The sequence below is a fragment of the Triticum urartu genome, chromosome 5 (genome assembly GCF_003073215.2).
Source record: "Triticum urartu cultivar G1812 chromosome 5, Tu2.1, whole genome shotgun sequence".
In the NCBI taxonomy this organism is placed as follows: domain Eukaryota; kingdom Viridiplantae; phylum Streptophyta; class Magnoliopsida; order Poales; family Poaceae; genus Triticum; species Triticum urartu.
This window is the reverse complement of record NC_053026.1, coordinates 379,460,035-379,480,103: the sequence shown is the minus strand read 5'-3', so window position 1 is coordinate 379,480,103 and position 20,069 is coordinate 379,460,035. Positions and strand designations below refer to the sequence as shown.

The window sequence follows — 20,069 nt, the reverse complement described above, 5'->3', positions numbered from 1 at the left end:
ATTCTGATTCTTTTTGAAAAAATAAACATATCTGAACGTGGTCTGATCGATGAGGACGAGTGTCAAGGCCAGCATAGTTGTCTCCATGCACCCTGTCTGGGGTGCATGAGATGAGCATGGCTGAGGGCACTTTTATGCATCAAATGAGTATAGCTCAGGTGAGTTCATACACCCTATCAAACAAGCAAAAGTGGGTCGGATTGGAAACTTTTGCCCTCGTGTACCCTACCAAACATACCCGTAATGACTGAGGCTTGGACTGAAGGAGCGAACTCCAGCGCGCGCTGGCGTGACCCCGCCGCCTCTACTTACTTCTCCACGCACCGCTGTGCCCCTTCCTGGCTTCCACCTATAGTCCTACGCTGCCTTCTCGCCTGGCCGCCTTCAGACTTCTCTCTAAGCATCCACGTAAGCGTTACCGATTTGCTTCGGTACGGCCTTAACGAACAAACGGTCGCCGTCGAATGTCGCCACAAGGGGAGTGAAGGAGGAACGGCCTCCGTAGGACACGTTACATGCCAGTGCCACAAAGCAACGCCGCAAGCGCTATTCGGTCGCAGCGGCAGGGTCATCGTGCAATGGACGGCTTGAGTTTTACACGACGATACGATCAAGATGAAACATGGTGTACATTGCAAGATTCACACATCTACAGTATAACCTTCTCTTCAAAGTCAGAATAAACATCACGATGCACACCTACACTACAGGGTATTGGGTGAGAAACTGAGGAGATTCATGCGATCATAACCAGTGACACGCACGTGCAAAAAGAAATGGTTATGTACGCATATCATCGCTCCATTGATGCGCAAATACTCAACTAAAAAATTTACTACTACTACTTAATATCCTCTGCGCGCCATGTAGAGCCCGATGAAATCTGTGGCCTTGAATCGCACATACTATCTTGGTTCAGTTATCTCTGAATCCGATAGCACCCCTTCACACAGCTCCTGTGTGTCACACTGGCTCTGGAATGGCTCCGGCACACGTAAGGTTGCACTCTCGCAGCTGAGCATCAGAAGAACATCCCACATGCTGGGCCGGTCTCCCGCATTGGGCCTGGAGCACCATAATGCGATCTGAATGCATTTCATTATCTCGGTCATTCTTGATTCACCATGCAATGCTGGATCTATCATGTGGTACATCTCCATTGATTTTGCCATTGTCGGCAATCTGAGAAGCTGCAGCATCATAAATACAAAAGGCAATTCTTCTTATATTACTTGAGTGCCCCTATTTAGTAAAATCCGATATATGAACAAAGAAAATGGGTTGGTACATCCAAGGAATTCTATTTGCAGAGGACATCAGTTAGCACATGTACTTACATCACCTGCATCCTTGAAAAGTGCATCGGGCCTCTTTGCAGTAATTATCTCAAGAAGAGTGATACCAAAGCTATACACGTCACTCTTCACTGAGTAAATACGGTTAATAACATATCCAGGATCCATATAACCCCTAGAACCAAACAAATACAAAAATATATGAAGATGAAGAAAATACATGAGGTGATAGAGCAAAGGCTTTACCGTGAACTTGATAAGTTCATACCTTGTACCAAGTAAACTACGCTTGTGTCTTTCACGCCCATCCGGACTACACACTTTTGCAAAAGCAAAATCAGTAATCTTAGGAGTCATATAAGAATCTAAGAGAATCCTTTGTGGATTTAAATCCCCATGCATAATTTGTATCCCACAGCAATCATGTAGATAGGCCACCCCACGGGCTATCCCTAAAATTATTTTGAAGCGCTCAGACCAGTTGAGCAACACCCTTGTTCCTGTGCCAGTGAGATACTTATCGTCACAATCGTGAGAGAACAAACTAAGTGAAAAAGGTCCACAGTGACCTATAAGAACAACTTAGAAGAGACATACCAGTTACCACGTCAGACAAACACCCATTTGGCAGAGATTCATAGACTAAAAGTGCTTCTCCTCTTTCACTGCAACATCCAATGAGCTTAGCAACGTTTTTGTGTAGAAGCTTTGCATGAAAGCGGACTTCATTTTCAAATGCGAGTGAAGAATGGGAGTTATTTTGATAAAATCTTTTGATCATGACTTCAAGTCCACTGTCCAATCGTCCCTGCAAGCATCAACACTAGGTTTATCTACGACAATTTGTCGGTATGTGATTTAGTACTGCTGCAAAGATTTCCAAAAAAAAGGGAGCATCTAGGTTGGATGTATGCCAGATAACCATTCGATTCTAGACATGTACATTTCGGCTCAATACAGTATTCGATTTTACATCCATGTTATGTAGAAATTCTTTAAGATTGTGCTCCTTTTGCAGATAACAAAACAAAAGGTGACATACATATGTACATATCTTAATCCATGTTAAAACTAATTACAAGTAAGAATTTCTCTGGTAGAAATATGTCTAAATTGGCATGTTAGAACCTTCATCCGGGGAATGGATATCTATCTTTAACAAGCAGCATGCAATCTTTCACCTCTCAAAACTCAATATCAGAGCTATGCTGTTTAGGAAAAATTCAGAAAGAATAAAGTTTAATGTGTCGTATGCAAAGGTAAAGGTGTTGTGGATGCACCTTTTTTTGCATGCCATTATTAGCCAGGGCTGATGAAACTTGATTTACATATGTCAAGACATGTCTTGTCAGATCTTTTATAAACTTGAGGTAGCTAAATCAGAAGCAGGGGGACAGGGAATTTTTAATTAATGAACTGATCACTTCATGATGTTTGAATATATGAAAGTAAAGGAGCAAATGTGTGTTTGCTGATGTAATGCCCAAACAATTTTTTGCACTGGTAATTCGATTATCTTAAAAGGGTAACAGCATCAGTAAAAAAACACTAAAAATACCAGTGAATAAACCAGGGAAGTTTTGTTGTGACGTTCACTGTTGTAAAAATTTAGTTATGATGATTGTGTGTTATGCATTTAAAAGTGCAACAAGATTTGGACCATTAAGAATATACTTGCGAAGAATAATACAAGAAGATAAAAAGGATTTTTTTTCTCCTAGATCCAAAAAGATTTTTTTTTTCAAAAGCACATTCACATTATGTACCTTATACACATCAGCGCATCCACAACTTCTAATTTTGCATCGGAATGCAAAATTATTTGTAGCAGCCAATAATTGGGAGAAATGGAAACCTGAAAACCCTGCAGGGAATGCACCATGAGCTTTGCTTGTTTGTGATGCAGACTGTAGTTTCCTTTCAAAGTTGATGGGTTTTGCCGAATGTTAAAACTAATATGTCTAAATATTCATTTATTGATTCTATTATCTTCAGTATCCATTGATGTTGAGTTGGTTGTAGCTAGTACCTGGTCCGTTGAGTTCATGAATACAAGGAGCTGTTTCTACCATTTTCCAGGGCAAACAGTGACCCCACCGGAACCTCTGCTTCCTGGCAAAAGGTTCAGCAATTTCCTGGTGACCTGAATTAAAACTCAATTAAATATGTTATACACATGACTCATGAGCAATATCAGAAAAAGTAATAGGAATATACTTTCATTAAACCATGTTCAAGAAGAATCATACGGGGCATGAAGTTGTACTTTGGAAAGTTCAGTAAACATTTGGCAAGGTTGAACTTATGAAAGTACATGGCCCCATGGCAAGGAAATCAGCTCCCACTTATGGGTTAAGATCCCATCTCTCGGTTACGTAGTTTATCATTTAAATTAGGAAGAGATATTAACTTGGGACTCGAGTCAATCAGAAGATCCATGATCTATTACTTATATCAGATTGTTAAAGAGCAACCCCTATGAGTAATAAATCCAGCAAGAATTAGAAGAGCAACTCTTCTATCTTGCTTTTGGGGTGATAGCCCTTCCCCTACCTCTCCCTAAAACCTACTAGTACACAATACAATGCAATATATCAAATTCAAGATCCCAACTCCATAAACAGTTAACTGAAAGAATTACTTGTTAGCTGGTGTTCCTCAACTGCAATGGACTCAGCGCTCCTGCATGCCTGCGATCTTTCTAATTCAACAGGCCGTAAACTACATTCAGTCCTGAAAATTCATGGTTAAGAGATAAAAGTAACTATTTTATGTATGTAACAAAATGTTTCAGAAATAATGTTGTGGCCACTTCTTGCAGTAACCAAGCAACAGATTAAGTATCTCTATTTCCTTGTGCTTGCTAACAACTCACCGAGCTTCAGAGTTTGAGTGGCTGGTAGATGATGTCAGCACTCCTCCTTGGTCCTGAAACAACAAAACAAATTTCAAGCATACGTGACTAGTATTACGTGAAGACCCTTGGCTACAATCGAAAAGCCATGATGATGTTTACCAGTGAAGTACAAACTGACTATACCTGAGATGAGCACGTCGACAGCGTGCCATTGCTTATTCTTTCGAGACGACAAGTTATGTCAGCATGGAAGATCATAGGGTAGAAGCGGAGGTGCTTGGCAATCTTCTTCTTCACACGTCGGAACTGGTCAGTGTGTTTCCATCCCATGAATATGCGATATGTGGTGCTGCAGTCCTGGCAGGAGCTGACGAGGCTGTACGCCTCCCGGAGCGTCCCCTCCAGTCCATTGAGTGCGTTTACAATCTCTTCTCGCTGCATCATCTCTGGGTTTTGCAGCATCCGTAGCAGGCCATTTATCAACTGCACATCCTGCACAAGCTCCTGGCAGGTCTCCTTGTTGCGCTGAACTGTCTGTGCTGCCTGTACAATCGTCGAGATGAGCCCCAACGCATCCACTCCCACCAGCTGCGCGATGGTCGCTGCCTGCTCCATGCCGTTCCACTGCGCCATATCTGCACCACCTCTCTCCTTCTCTGAGTGAAAACGGTAGGAAAGGAAACCACTCTATTATGCACGTAAAAACTTTGATCAAAACTGTCGAACTGTTCGAAACACAGTTCAAAGGAAGGGGATAGGAAGTGGGAGCATACCTTGGGATTGAACCAGAGCAGATTGCCAGTCGGCTGTTCAACTGCGAGCAGCACACGACAAACTGTCTGCCTCGATCTTGTCCTGAAGTAGCGGTAGAGGTGGGGAGCGCAGATAGCCACGCAGTACAGCACAGTGTTCTGTGGGACATGGATGGCCATGGTGTTGTCGATTCTGCTTGACCTTTGACTGCAATGAACGCGCGTACTGCTAGACTAGTTGGATGAGAGGGAAAACGCGCAAGCGGCAGAGGTAGTCTCCGTCTCCGCGAAACTTCGTGGAAGGTGAGTGACGACAATGCTTAGACAGAGGCGAGACGACGAGTGCTTGACCTTGACCGACCTTGACGAGACGACGAGTGCTCGCCGTAGTTGCGTGGTGCTTGCACCCTCAGGGGCTCGCCGTCTCAAGGAAATGGAGAGCACGCGGTTGGATAGAGACCAGGGATGTGTAATGTCTGCGCCTGTCGCTCATGGCGCTCCAAGCACAATGGCCGGGTGAGGTGTCAAGCGGCACAGCATTTCCGCGAGCACCTGGAGCGCAGCGGAGGAGCAAGAGAGGGAGGGGCGCGAGCACAACTCGCTCCGCCTCCGCTCCGCGGGAGCTCTGGCTGCCCGGCGCGCGGATCTTCCACCGGGGGCGCACCAGCCGCCTCCCCTCCGGCCTCCACGCATCATTCAGCGCGCGTGATCGGTGGCGCTCAGGGCTCGCCTGCAGTTGTTTCCTTGTGGGCCAGCCCACTAAGCTGCCGTTTCTCATTTTCTCGTTCGATTGTTCTTGGTTCTTTTTGCTGTTCCTATTTACATTTTTTGTTTTCACTTTTTTTTAAAGTTCCCTCACTCCACAAGCTTCTGTAGTTTTTGAAAAATTTCAACGGACATTAAAAATGGCCGTCTAATGTAAAAGATTGTCCGCGTGGTTTTAGCAAAATGTTCATAAAATTCAAAAACTTGTTTGTCAATTTCCACAAAAGGATCACATGTTTAAAACATATATGTCCATGCCATTTAAAAAAATCTTCATGAAAATATAAAAAAATGTTCACATAATTTTTAAACAATATTCTACCATTAAAAACAACTTTTAAAAGCAATTAAAAAATGTTCATAGGTTTAAAAATATGTTCATGACATTTCCAAAAAAAGTTTAAGGAATGCAACAATTTGTTCGTGCAATTTTTTTAATAAATAAATAAGAAATTTTTGCATGTTTGCGATATTTTTGGAAAAGTATACGTGTGCTTAAAATTGTTCACCATGTATTTAAAAAATGGTTAATATGCACATTACAAATGTTCAACATATCTTCAAAAATTGTTCAACATGTATTTAAAAATGTTAAAATTGTATATGAAATGTTTTAAAAATTCACCACGTATTTGAAAATGAAAGTAAAAAATAGAAAAAAAGGAAAAGGAAAAAATAAATAAGAAAGAAAAAATGAAATGGGAAAAGGGAAAAACAAAAGAAATAGAGTAACAAAGCTAGAAAAGAACCATAGAAAAAATATTAAAACCTGGTTGAAAATCAGAACAAATACACTTAAACCTGCCGGAACTATTGGAAAAATGTGTAAAACCTAGAGTAATACCCTAAACAACTTTGCATGTTTTTTTTTGGCATCATCAGGACATCACGCCATCATATTGCATTGCATTAACTTGACATGAACATATTAGTCATAACAATATTTTTATTATTGCAAACTCTAATTAATATTGCTATTATTATTCTTTTTCGTCCTAAACCCCTGGCCTTTCTCCTAAACTTTCACATGATGTTCTTTTCTCATATTAGAGCTTGTAAGGCCCCATATGCAGTATTATTCCAAATATAGACCCTAGCGCTCCATTTCTAGAATAGAAGCGCATATAGAGCCGTCGTAGCATATGACTACATATCATACACACAATGTCATATGTCATGGTCTTTACAAATCAAATATAAGAACAATTCCACTACCAAATAGATGGTATATATATGAATAGGGCATACAAGTGTAAAGATCAAAATTTATTACACACGAAGACCACATGATCCAACATCCATCATCACAGCGAAAGTTTCGGCATCTGGATGGATCTACTTTGCCCCTCAGACGAAGACTTCCCAAGTTGTTTTCTCATGCTCTGGATGATAAGATTTCAGTGTCTGATTTCGTGGATAGCCAAAACAGGGCATCTTTCTTCCAGTTACCAATATCTCAGCAAGCTGCGGCGGAATTGGACTCTCTCATTTCCTGGGTTGCTAATTTGCAAAGAGACTCTTCTGCCAATGATGTTTGGTCTTGGGATGGATCTTCTGGAGCTTACACGTCCATGAGCTATTATACCATCATGCATCCCCATCTACCCATGATTGAGCCTTGCAAATGGTTATGGAGTAGTAGATGCACACTTAAGATCAAGGTTTTTGCTTGGTCGTTGCTCTTTGACATACTTAACACTAAGGACTTGCTTGTGCGTAGGCATTGGCGTGATGCTGGGGATGATAATCTTTGTGTGTTGTGTCACCAACACATTTATGAGGATCGCCTGCATTTGTTCTTTTCTTGTAACTACAGTGCAAGAATTTGAAACTATCTTCAGATTGACTGGTCTGGAGGCTTTGATGTTCAACAATGCATCTCTTTGGCTAGGAAGAGATTTGCCAAAAGCTTCTTCTTTGAGGTGGTCTTCACAGCTACTTGGAATATTTGGATCATCAGGAATGGCATAACTTTCAGAGGAGAGAGAGCTTCTTTTAGTGCTTGGCGTTGTAAATTTGTACATGATTTGACTTTGCTATCTCATAGGGTCAAGGCTCATATTGGGCCGCACCTTTTAAAATGGTTGGAGGGGCTCCCTTCAGCTTTGTAATGGATAGGTAGGTTTAGGTGAGTTTAGCCTTTCTACTTTTCTTTTGTAGCTTTTGTTTTGTACAGTTTTCCTGTTTGGACCTGCTTTGCTATTAATAAAAGACTGTGGAGTTGTGTCGTGCAGTAGGTAGTCAAAAAAACAGCAAAAGTTTCAAATAGTCTGACTAAAAAAATCAAGTAATGCCTAAGAGGTGGAAACATAAAAGCAAACAGTCACATTCCCATGTCGCGAGCTGGAATCCGCTAATCTACGCGTCATCGTCAAAGAACTCCACGTACTAACGAACATGTCGTCACAATTAGCATAGTAGCATGTACCTATAGTTGTTGTTGTGGAAAGGGTGAGTACTTTGGGTACTCAACTAGTCTCATTACTGAAGATACCAGAACTAACAATACTTTCAGGTGTGATAATGGGTTAAATGGTGAAGTTACAACAAGCGGCTAAGCAACATACTATACTTACTTCTATTAGAATTTGAGATGAGAAAGCATATGCGAACAAGGTCGTAAGTTGATCATATATCCACCTACCTACCCATTCAAAGCACTCTGTTGTCCTCTCCTTCGGGAATTATCCCTCAAAGAAGAGACAATTAAGGTTGTCCATGAATCAACATTAAGCTCCAAATCATCCATAAACATGAGCACGGCTTTCGGAGAACATTTAAACCCGTCGGGGTGCATCAACATACCCATTATAGGCTCCATACGCACTCTGTTAATGATACGTCCATTTTGCATCATGCTTTTATATCGATATTTATTGCATTATGGGCTGTTATTACACATTATGTCACAATACTTATGCCTATTCTCTCTTATTTTACAAGGTTTACATAAAGAGGGAGAATGCCGGCAGCTGGGATTCTGGGCAGGAAAAGGAGCAAATATTAGAGACCTATTCTACACAGCTCCAAAAGTCCTGAAACTTCACGGAAGCTATTTTTAGAATATATAAAAAGTACTGACCGCAAGAAGTTCCAGAGGGGGCCCACACCCTGGCCACGAGGGTGGGGGCGCGCCCTACCCCCTAGGCGCGCCCCCTGCCTCGTGGGTCCCCTGGTGGCCCTCCGATGCCCATGTTCTGCTATATGGAGTCTTTCGTTGAGGAAAAAAAATCATAAGCAAGCTTTCGGGACGAGACTCCGCCGCCACGAGGCGGAACCTTGGCGGAACCAATCTATGGCTCCGGCGGAGCTGTTCTGCTGGGGACACTTCCCTCTGGGAGGGGGAAATCATCACCATCGTCATCACCAACGCTCCTCTCATCGGGAGGGGGCCAATCTCCATCAACATCTTCACCATCACCATCTCCTCTCAAACCCTAGTTCATCTCTTGTATCCAATTCTTGTCTCTAAGTCTGGGATTGGTACCTGTAGGTTGCTAGTAGTGTTGATTACTCCTTGTAGTTGATGGTAGTTGGTTTATTTGGTGGAAGATCATATGTTTAGATCCTATATGCATATTAATACCCCTCTGATTATGAACATGAATATGCTTTGTGAGTAGTTACGTTTGTTCCTGAGGACATGGGAGAAGTCTTGCTATTAGTAGTCATGTGAATTTGGTATTCGTTCGATATTTTGATGAGATGTATGTTGTCTCTCCTCTAGTGGTGTTATGTGAACGTCGACTACATGACACTTCACCATTATTTGGGCCTATAGGAAGGCATTGGGAAGTAATAAGTAGATGATGGGTTGCTAGAGTGACAGAAGCTTAAACCCTAGTTTATGCGTTGCTTCGTAAGGGGCTGATTTGGATCCATATGTTTCATGCTATGGTTAAGTTTACCTTGATACTTCTGTTGTAGTTGCGGATGCTTGCAATGGGGGTTAATCATAAGTGGGATGTTTGTCCAAGTAAGGACAACACCCAAGCACCGGTCCACCCACATATCAGAATATCAAAGGACCGAACGCGAATCATATGAACGTGATGAAAACTAGCTTGACGATAATTCCCATGTGTCCTCGGGAGCGCTTTCTTCTATATAAGAGTTTGTCCAGGCTTGTCCTTTGCTACAAAAAGGATTGGGCCACCTTGCTGCACTTTATTTACTTTTGTTACTTGTTGCTCTTATAAATTATCTTATCACAAAACTATCTGTTACCTATAATTTCAGTGCTTGCAGAGAATACCTTGCTGAAAACCGCTTATCATTTCCTCCTGCTCCTCGTTGGGTTCGACACTCTTACTTATCGAAAGGACTACGGTAGATCCCCTATACTTGTGGGTCATCAAGACTCTTTTCTAGCGCCGTTGCCGAGGAGTGAAGCGCCTTTGGTAGGTGGAATTTGGTAAGGAAAATTTTATATAGTGTGTTGAAATTTACTGTCACTTGTTACTATGGAAAGTAATCCTTTGAGGGGCTTGTTCGGGGTATCTTCACCCCGACCAGTAGAGCAAAGAGTTGCTCCTCAACCTGCTAAACCTACTGAACCTATTGAAGATGAAAATGTCTACTTTTAAATTCCTTTGGGTATGATAGAAAAACTGCTAGCTAATCCTTTTGCAGGAGATGGAACATTACATCCTGATGAGCACCTAATATATGTGGATGAAGTTTGTGGATTATTTAAGCTTGCAGGTATGCCCGATGATGTTATCAAGAAGAAGGTATTCCATTTATCTTTGAAGGGAGATGCATTGACATGGTATAGGCTATGTGATGATATGGGATCGTGGAACTACAAATGATTGAAATTAGAATTTCATCAGAAGTTTTATCCTATGCATCTTGTTCATCGTGATCTCAATTATATATATAATTTTTGGCCTCGCGAAGTAGAAAGCATCGCTCAAGCTTGGGGGAGGCTTAAATCAATGTTATATTCATGCCCCAATCATGAGCTCTCAAGAGAAATGATTATTCAAAAAATTTATGCTCGGCTTTCTGACAACAATCACACCATGCTCGATACTTCTTGTGCTGGCTCTTTTATGATGAAGACTATTGAATTCAAATGGGATTTATTGGAAAGAATTAAATGCAACTCTGAAGATTGGGATCTCGACGAAGGTAAGGAGTCAGGTATGACACCTAAGTTTGATTGTGTTAAATCTTTTATGGATACCGATGTTTTCCGTAAATTTATCACTAAATATGGACTTGACTCTGAGATAGTAGCTTATTTCTGTGAATCTTTTCCTACTCATGTTGATATCCCTAAGGAGAAGTGGTTTAAATGTCATCCTCCCATAGAAGTAAAAGTAGCTGCACCTATTAAAGTTGAAGAAAAGACTATCACTTATAATGATCCTATTATTCCTACTGCTTATGTTGAGAAACCACCTTTTCCTATTAGGATAAAAGATCATGCTAAAGCTTCAACTGTGGTTCGTAAAAGCAATATTAGAACCTATACACCTCATGAGCAAGTTAAAGTTGAACCTAATATTGCTATTGTTAAGGATCTCTTGGCTGATAATATTGATGGCCATGTTATTTATTTTTGTGATGAAACTGCTAGAATTGCTAAACCTTGTGCTAAAGATAAACATAGACCTGTGGTAGGCATGCCTGTTATTTCTGTTAAAATAGGAGATCATTGTTATCATGGCTTGTGCGATATGGGTGCTAGTGCTAGTGCAATACCTATTGATTTATACAAAGAAATTATGCATGATATTGCACCTGCTGAGTTAGAAGATATTGATGTCACAATTAAACTTGCCAATAGAGATACTATTTCACCAATTGGGATTGTTAGAGATGTTGAAGTCTTGTGTGGGAAAACTAACTATCCTGCTGATTTTCTTGTTCTTGGTTCCCCACAAGATAGCTTTTGTCCCATTATATTTGGTAGACCCTTCTTAAACACTGTTAATGCTAGGATAGACTACGAAAAGGATATCGTTGCTATTGGTTTAGGTGATATATCTCATGAGTTCAACTTTTCTAAATTTCATAGACAACACCGTGAAGAGGAATTTCCTAGTAAAGATGAAATTATTGGTCTTTATTCTAATGTCGTACCTCCTAGTGATCCTTTAAAACAATATTTGCTAGACCATGAAAATGATATGTTTATGAATGAAAGAAGGGAAATAGATGAAGCGTTCTTCAAACAGGGACCTATTCTAAAACACAACTTGCATGTTGAAATCTTAGGGGATCCTCCTCCACCCAAGGGTGATCCCGTGTTTGAGCTTAAACTATTGCCTGATACTCTTAAATATGCTTATCTTGATGAAAAAAGATATAGACTGTTATTATTAGTGCTAACCTTTCAGAGAAGGAGGAATAAAAATTATTGAAAACTCTGAAGAAGCACCGTGCTGCTATTGGATATACTCTTGATGATCTTAAGGGCATTAGTCCCACTCTATGTCAACACAAAATAAATTTGGAGAAAGATGCCAAGACATTTATTGATCATCAACGACGGCTGAATCCTAAGATGAAAGAAGTGGTAAGGAAAGAAATACTAAAGCTCCTTAAGGCAGGTATAATTTATCCCGTTGCTGATAGTCAGTGGGTAAGTCATGTCCATTGTGTTCCTAAGAAGGGAGGTATTACTGTCGTTCCTAATGATAAAGATGAATTGATTCCGCAAAGAATTATTACATGTTATAGGATGGTAATTGATTTCTGCAAATTAAATAAGGCTACTAAAAAAGATCATTACCCCTTTCCTTTCATTGATCAAATGCTAGAAAGATTATCCAAACATACATACTTTTGCTTTCTAGATGGTTATTCTGGTTTCTCTCAAATACCCGTGTCAGCTGATGATCAATCAAAGACCACTTTTACTTGCCCTTTCGGTACTTTTGCTTATAGACGTATGCCTTTTGGTTTATGTAATGCACCTGCTACCTTTCAAAGATGCATGATGGCTATATTCTCTGACTTTTGTGAAAATATTTGTGAGGTTTTCATGGACCATTTCTCCGTTTATGGATCCTCTTTTGATGATTGCTTAAGCAACCTTGATCAAGTTTTGCAGAGATGTGAAGAAACTAACCTTGTCTTGAATTGGGAGAAGTGCCACTTTATGGTTAATGAAGGTATTGTCTTGGGGCATAAAATTTCTGAAAGGGGCATTGAAGTTGATAAAGCTAAAGTTGATGCTATTGAAAAGATGTCGTGTCCCAAGGACATCAAAGGTATAAGAAGTTTCCTTGGCCATGCCGGCTTTTATAGGAGGTTCATTAAGGACTTCTCAAAAATTTCTCGGCCTCTGACTAATTTATTACAAAAAGATATACCATTCATCTTTGATGATGATTGTGTAGAAGCATTTGAAATACTTAAGAAAGCATTGATCTCTGCACCTATTGTTCAACCACCTGATTGGAATTTACCTTTTGAAATTATGTGTGATGCTAGTGATTATGCTATAGGTGCTGTTCTAGGGCAAAGAGTTGATAAGAAATTAAATGTTATTCAATATGCTAGTAAAACTCTAGACAATGCCCAGAGAAATTATGCTACTACTGAAAAAGAATTCTTAGCAGTTGTATTTGCTTGTGATAAGTTCAGACCTTATATTGTTGATTCTAAAGTAACTATTCACACGGATCATGCTGCTATAAATATCTTATGTAAAAGAAAGATGCTAAACCTAGACTTATTAGATGGGTTCTCTTGCTACAAGAATTTGATTTGCATATTATTGATAGAAAGGGAGCTGAGAACCCCGTTGCAGATAACTAGTCTAGGTTAGAAAATGTTCTTGATGACCCACTGCCTATTGATGATAGCTTTCCTGATGAACAATTAAATGTCATAAATGCTTCTCGAACTACTCCATGGTATGCTGATTATGCTAATTATATTGTTGCTAAATTTATACCACCTAGTTTCACATACCAGCAAAAGAAAAAGTTCTTCTATGATTTGAGACATTACTTTTGGGATGACCCACATCTCTATAAAGAAAGAGTAGATGGTGTTATTAGACGTTGTGTAACTGAGCATGAACAGGAACAAATCCTACGCAAGTGTCACTCCGAAGCTTATGGAGGAAACCAGGTTGGAGATAGAACTGCACATAAGGTATTGCAATCCGGTTTTTATTGGCCTACTCTCTTCAAGGATGCCCGTAAGTTTGTCTTATCTTGTGATGAATGCCAAAGAATTGGTAATATTAGTAGACGTCAAGAAATTCCTATGAATTATTCACTTGTTATTGAACCGTTTGATGTTTGGGGCTTTGATTATATGGGACCTTTTCCTGCCTCTAATGGATATACACATATTTTAGTTGCTGTTGATTACGTTACTAAGTGGGTAGAAGCTATTCCAACTAGTAGTGCTGATCACAACACCTCTATTAAGATGCTTAAAGAAGTTATTTTCCCGAGGTTTGGGGTCCCTAGGTATTTAATGACTGATGGTGGTTCACATTTTATTCATGGTGCTTTCCGTAAAATGCTTGCTAAGTATGATGTTAATCATAGAATTGCAACTCCTTATCACCCACAGTCTACTGGTCAAGTAGAATTGAGTATTAGAGAACTCAAATTAATTTTGCAAAAGACTATCGTTCCGGTGCCATAAAAATCAACAACTTCGAAGGCACAAATCGGAAGGTGGTGAACGGTCAAAGAATCAAACAGTATATCTCAGGTAATCCTATAAATGTTGAAACCAATGTTATTGAAACCGTAACCCCGGAAGAATACATAAGGGACACTTTCCGGAACGTTTCAGACTCCGAAAAGGAATAGGTATGTGGTACGGTAACTAAACCGACTCCAAAACAGTTCTAATGGCAATTTTTTTCTCCATTTTGGAATACTTAGAAAAATAGAAAAATAAGAAGCAGTCTTGGAAGGACACGAGGGCTCCACGAGGGTGGAGGGCGCGCCCTACCCCCCTGGGCGCGCCCCCTACCTCGTGGGCACCTCGTGCGCTCTCCGGACTCCGTTTTCTTGCACGTTACATATTTTGGTCGGTAAAAATTCGTTATATAATCTCCCGGAGGTTTTGACTCTTGTATCACGCAATTGTCCTCTGTTCTTGTTTCGAGCTGTTTTCTGTCAGGGTTGTCAAGGCCAGGCATCATGTCGTCCCCCTCCTCCAACAATGTTGACAACGATGCTTGGCTAATGAAGATAGAGCTGAAGAGGGAAGAACCCGTGGAGATCAACAAGGATGAAGGGATCAAGAAGGCCACGGAGGACCAAGCTCCGGCAACAGAAGACATCCTTCAACTTGATCACAATATTCTTACCTCGACTGAGATCGAAGCTTTCAAGATGATTGAGTTAGCTCGTATACAAAACAAGTAACTCACACGTGAAAATATTTTGTTGAAGGAGCATATAGTTGCACAGTATCCGCAAGTTGGAGGTTCTCTTATGCTCGATGTGCGACTACCCATCATCACCACCATCTTCTTCACCAACAAAGAAGAACTGAGCATCGGGTATGGGCACTCCCCTTGGCAACTGCCAAGCTTGGGGGAGTGCCCCGGTATCGTATCATCATCACACTCCTATCTTTACCGTTTTTCCTTAGTTCGATCCTTTTAGTAATATATTGATCTAGTAGAATAAAGTTTTTGGTATGATCTAGTTTTGAGTTTTGCTTTATGATCCCTCTATGTAATCGAGTCCTAAGCTATATATAATAAAGTTTAGTGTTGAGTCAAGGGCTTGATTATCTTGCTATGATCTTGAGTAAATAAAAGAAAAGAGAAAGAATAAAAGAAATAAAAGAGATCATATGGATCTTATGGTGAGTAATGAGCTCACATATAAAGAGTATGATGATTAAAAGTTGTTGAGAGTTGACAAACATAGTTTTGGTCATCGTTGCAACTAATAGGAAGTAATAAAGAAAGAGAGGTCTTCACATATAAATACACTATCTTGGACATCTTTTATGATTGTGAGCACTCATTAGTTGACGTTGGACAAGGAAGACAATGTAATGGGTTATGTTTTCTTACATCTGAGATAAATTATATTGCCATGGATCATCCAACATGATTGAGCTTGCCTTTCCCCTCATGCTAGCCAAATTCTTTGCACCAAGTAGAGATACTACTTGTGCTTCCAAATACCCTTAAACCCAGTTTTTCCATGAGAGTCCACCATATCTACCTATGGATTGAGTAAGATCCTTCAAGTAAGTTGTCATCGGTGAATATGTATGATTGATTGGTGTGGAGGAAATAAGCTTTATACGATCTTGTGATATGGAAGAAATAAAAGCGACGGACTGCATAATAAAGGTCTATATCACAAGTGGCAATATAAAGTGATGTTCTTTCGCATTAAGATTTTGTGCATCCAATCATAAAAGTGCATGACAACCTCTGCTTCCCTCTACGAAGGGCCTATATTTTACTCTTATCTCCCACCTTACATAAGAGTCATGGTGATCTTCACGTTTCCTTTTTTACATTTTATCTTTTGGCAGGCACAATATGTTGGAAAGATCCTGGTATATATGGCTAATTGGATGTGAGTTTTCATGAACTATTATTGTTGACATTACCCTTGAGGTAAAACATTGGGAGGCAAAACTATAAGCCCCTATCTTTCTCTGTGTCCGATTAGAACTCCATACCTATAAGTATTGCGTGAGTGTTAGCAATTGTGAAAGACTACATGATGGTTGAGTATGTGGACTTGCTGAAAATCTCTTATATTGACTCTTTCCTATGTTATGATAAATTGCAATTTCTTCAATGACTAAGATTATAGTTTGTTAGTTTTCAATGAAGTTTATGATTCATACTTGAAATTGTGATTGAATTGTTACTCTAGCATAAGAGATCATATGACAATAATTATATAAGTTGTTGTTCTAAGAATGATCATGATGCCCATGTCCGTATTTTATTTTTATCGGCACCTCTATCTCTAAACATGTGGACATATTTTTCGATTTCGGCTTTCTCTTGAGGCAAGTGAGGTCTAAGCTTGGGGGAGTTGATACGTCCATTTTGCATCATGCTTTTATATCGATATTTATTGCATTATGGGTTGTTATTACACATTATGTCACAATACTTATGCCTATTCTCTCTTATTTTACAAGGTTTACATAAAGAGGGAGAATGCCGGCAGTTGGGATTCTGGGCTGGAAAAGGAGCAAATATTAGAGACCTATTCTGCACATCTCCAAAAGTCCTAAAACTTCACAGAAGCTATTTTCAGAATATATAAAAAATACTGAGCGCAAGAAGTTCCAGAGGGGCCCCACACCCTGGCCACGAGGCTGGGGGGCTCGCCCTACCCCCCTGGGCGCGCCCCCTTGCCTCATGGCCCCCCTGGTGGCCCTCTGATGCCCATCTTCTGCTATATGGAGTCTTTCGTTGAGGAAAAAATCATAAGCACGCTTTCGGGACGAGACTCCGCCGCCACGAGGCGGAACCAATCTAGGGCTCCGGTGGAGCTGTTCTGCCGGGGACACTTCCCTCCGGGAGGGGGAAATCATCACCATCGTCATCACCAACGCTCCTCTCATCAGGAGGGGGCCAATCTCCATCAACATCTTCACCATCACCATCTCCTCTCAAACCCTAGTTCATCTCTTGTATCCAATTCTTGTCTCTAAGTCTGGGATTGGTACCTGTAGGTTGCTAGTAGTGTTGATTACTCCTTGTAGTTGATGGTAGTTGGTTTATTTGGTGGAAGATCATATGTTTAGATCCTATATGCATATTAATACCCCTCTAATTATGAACATGAATATGCTTTGTGAGTAGTTATGTTTGTTCCTAAGGACATGGGAGAAGTCTTGCTATTAGTAGTCATGTGAATTTGGTATTCGTTCGATATTTTGATGAGATGTATGCTGTCTCTCCTCTAGTGGTGTTATCTGAACGTCGACTACATCACACTTCACCATTATTTGGGCCTATAGGAAGGCATTGGGAAGTAATAAGTAGATGATGGGTTGCTAGAGTGACAGAAGCTTAAACCCTAGTTTATGCGTTGCTTCGTAAGGGCCTGATTTGGATCCATATGTTTCATGCTATGGTTAGGTTTACCTTGATACTTCTGTTGTAGTTGCGGATGCTTGCAATGGGGCTTAATCATAAGTGGGATGTTTGTCCAAGTAAGGACAGCACCCAAGCACCGGTCCACCCACATATCAGAATATCAAAGTACCGAACGCGAATCATATGAACGTGATGAAAACTAGCTTGACGATAATTCCCATGTGTCCTCGGGAGCGCTTTCTACTATATAAGAGTTTGTCCAGGCTTGTCCTTTGCTACAAAAAGGATTGGGCCACCTTGCTGCACTTTATTTACTTTTGTTACTTGTTGCTCGTTACAAATTATCTTATCACAAAACTATCTGTTACCTATAATTTCAGTGCTTGCAGAGAATACCTTGCTGAAAATCGCTTATCATTTCCTTTTGCTCCTCGTTGGGTTCGACACTCTTACTTATCGAAAGGACTACGATAGATCCCCTATACTTGTGGGTCATGAGTTAACAACCAGAATCTACCCCTTAGAGGCACCCATTTTATGATCTAGCATCAGAAGTTCCGAGCGGCACGACAACGCTTGCCCAGCGACACGAACTAATATGCCCCAAGACATGCTGATTAAGGTAGTTTTGAATGAACGATACTTGCTCCGTTACTACATCCTAGTCCAGGAGATACCCGGTCGGTCGACATCCGAACCAAGAGTCATCGTATCTCTAACCCGGTCCCTAGTATTGCACCAAGTTTCAAGGTGGCTAGTACTAAGTCCCAAGTAGCCACTCGTAGCTTCGCATGTGCGGACCAACGTGGGATTCCACACCACTGGCCCAAGTTTTTTGAAAGATCCACGAGGCCATGGTCCTTGACAAAGAAAACACAAGTTTGTGAATTTAAACCAGCTTGTGACTCTTGTATAGTTTGCAGTTATGAGAACTGTCAAGGGGGCATAAAACACCCACATATGGTTAACACGCTCAATCATGGAACATAATAACAAGAACTCGATTCTTAGGGCAACTCAAATGAAACAAAAACAGTAAGGCATTAGGCCCAGCCTTCCACCCTTCGTCTTGTGCACCACCATATCATAATATCATATACTCCCTCCGTCCCAAAATAAGTGTCTTTGATAAACTTGTACTAAATCAAAGATACTTATTTTGAAACGAAGGAGTACTTAACATGTCCCAGATAAGAGTTACGAAGGTAACAACATGACATAAGATAGACTGCAAACCCTATGCATGACACTGAGCAAAGGTTAAGCACGCGTAACATAGCCATTGTTGGAAACGAGAGTTTTGGCAATGCTTCACGATGTATTGATCAGTGCATAGCGCACGTATATATGGAGTATAAAGTGGGCCACAACCTCAACTATACAATGACTAGGAGGTGAGTCGGGCTATACAATATACATGCACAAGCCATATGTTCAACAACCCCCCCCCCCCGTGCATAGTCGAGGCATCGCCGGAGACGCAAAGACTGGACCTAGACTCCTCGAAAACAGAAGTAGGCAGTCCTTTCGTCATGACATCGGCGAACTGTTGCGCTGTCGGGATGTTGAGGACCCGGATGCACCCAAGAGCCACCTGCTCACGAACAAAGTGTATGTCGAGCTCAATATGCTTCGTTCGACGATGGTGGACCGGGTTGGCGGAGAGGTACACGATGGAGACGTTGTCGCAGTAGACGAGCGTGGCCTTGTGAACATCACAAAGCAACTCCTGGAGAAGCTGACGAAGCCAAGCGCATTCAGCAACGGCGTTAGCCACTGCCTGATACTCTGCCTCGGCACTCGAGCGGGAGACGGTGGACTATCGCTTGGAGGACCAAGAGATCAGGGACGGTCCAAGGTAGACACAGTACCCCGAGGTGGAGCGTCGTGTGTCCGGGCAGCGATCCCAGTCTGCATCAGAGTAGGTGATGAGGTCGGTGGAGGAGGAGGTCGTTAGCGTAAGTCCCATGGACGGGGTTCCGCGTATGTAATGGAGGATACGCTTCACCAGGGTCTAGTGAGAGTCACGCTGAGCATGCATGTGAAGACAGACCTACTGAACAGCATATTGCAAGTCGGGGCGCGTCAGGGTCAGGTACTGCAGAGCACCCATAATGGAGCGATAGAAGGCTGCATCAGATACGGGAGAACCCTCCAGAGCAGAAACCTTGACCTTGGTGTCGACGGGCGTGGGAGCGGGCTTGTAGTTAAGAATGCCGACTCGATTAAGAAGCTCATGGGCATAGCGCTGCTGGTGCAGGAAGAACCCATCTGGCCATCGAACCACCTCAATGCCAAGGAAGTAGTCCAGGGGCCCCAAGTCCTTCAGGGCAAATTCATCGCGAAGACGAGCAGTGAGCCGCTGAAGGAGCACGACA

The 20,069-nt window shown here is 41.3% G+C and overlaps 1 protein-coding gene across 1 annotated transcript; it reads right to left on the bottom strand.

The window, feature by feature from the left end:
• Nucleotides 1-615: 615 nt before the first annotated feature.
• Nucleotides 616-19,660, bottom strand: LOC125507041 (receptor-like cytosolic serine/threonine-protein kinase RBK1). Its single transcript, XM_048671739.1, has 12 exons — nucleotides 19,556-19,660; nucleotides 19,185-19,429; nucleotides 4,926-5,112; nucleotides 4,336-4,806; nucleotides 4,171-4,223; nucleotides 3,937-4,028; nucleotides 3,325-3,438; nucleotides 3,062-3,159; nucleotides 1,893-2,103; nucleotides 1,564-1,795; nucleotides 1,338-1,470; nucleotides 616-1,190 (listed from the first exon to the last, which is right to left on the bottom strand). The coding sequence occupies exons 1-12, from the start codon at nucleotides 19,658-19,660 to the stop codon at nucleotides 906-908; spliced, it is 2,226 nt and encodes a 741-aa protein (XP_048527696.1). The 3' UTR covers nucleotides 616-905.
• Nucleotides 19,661-20,069: the final 409 nt, after the last annotated feature.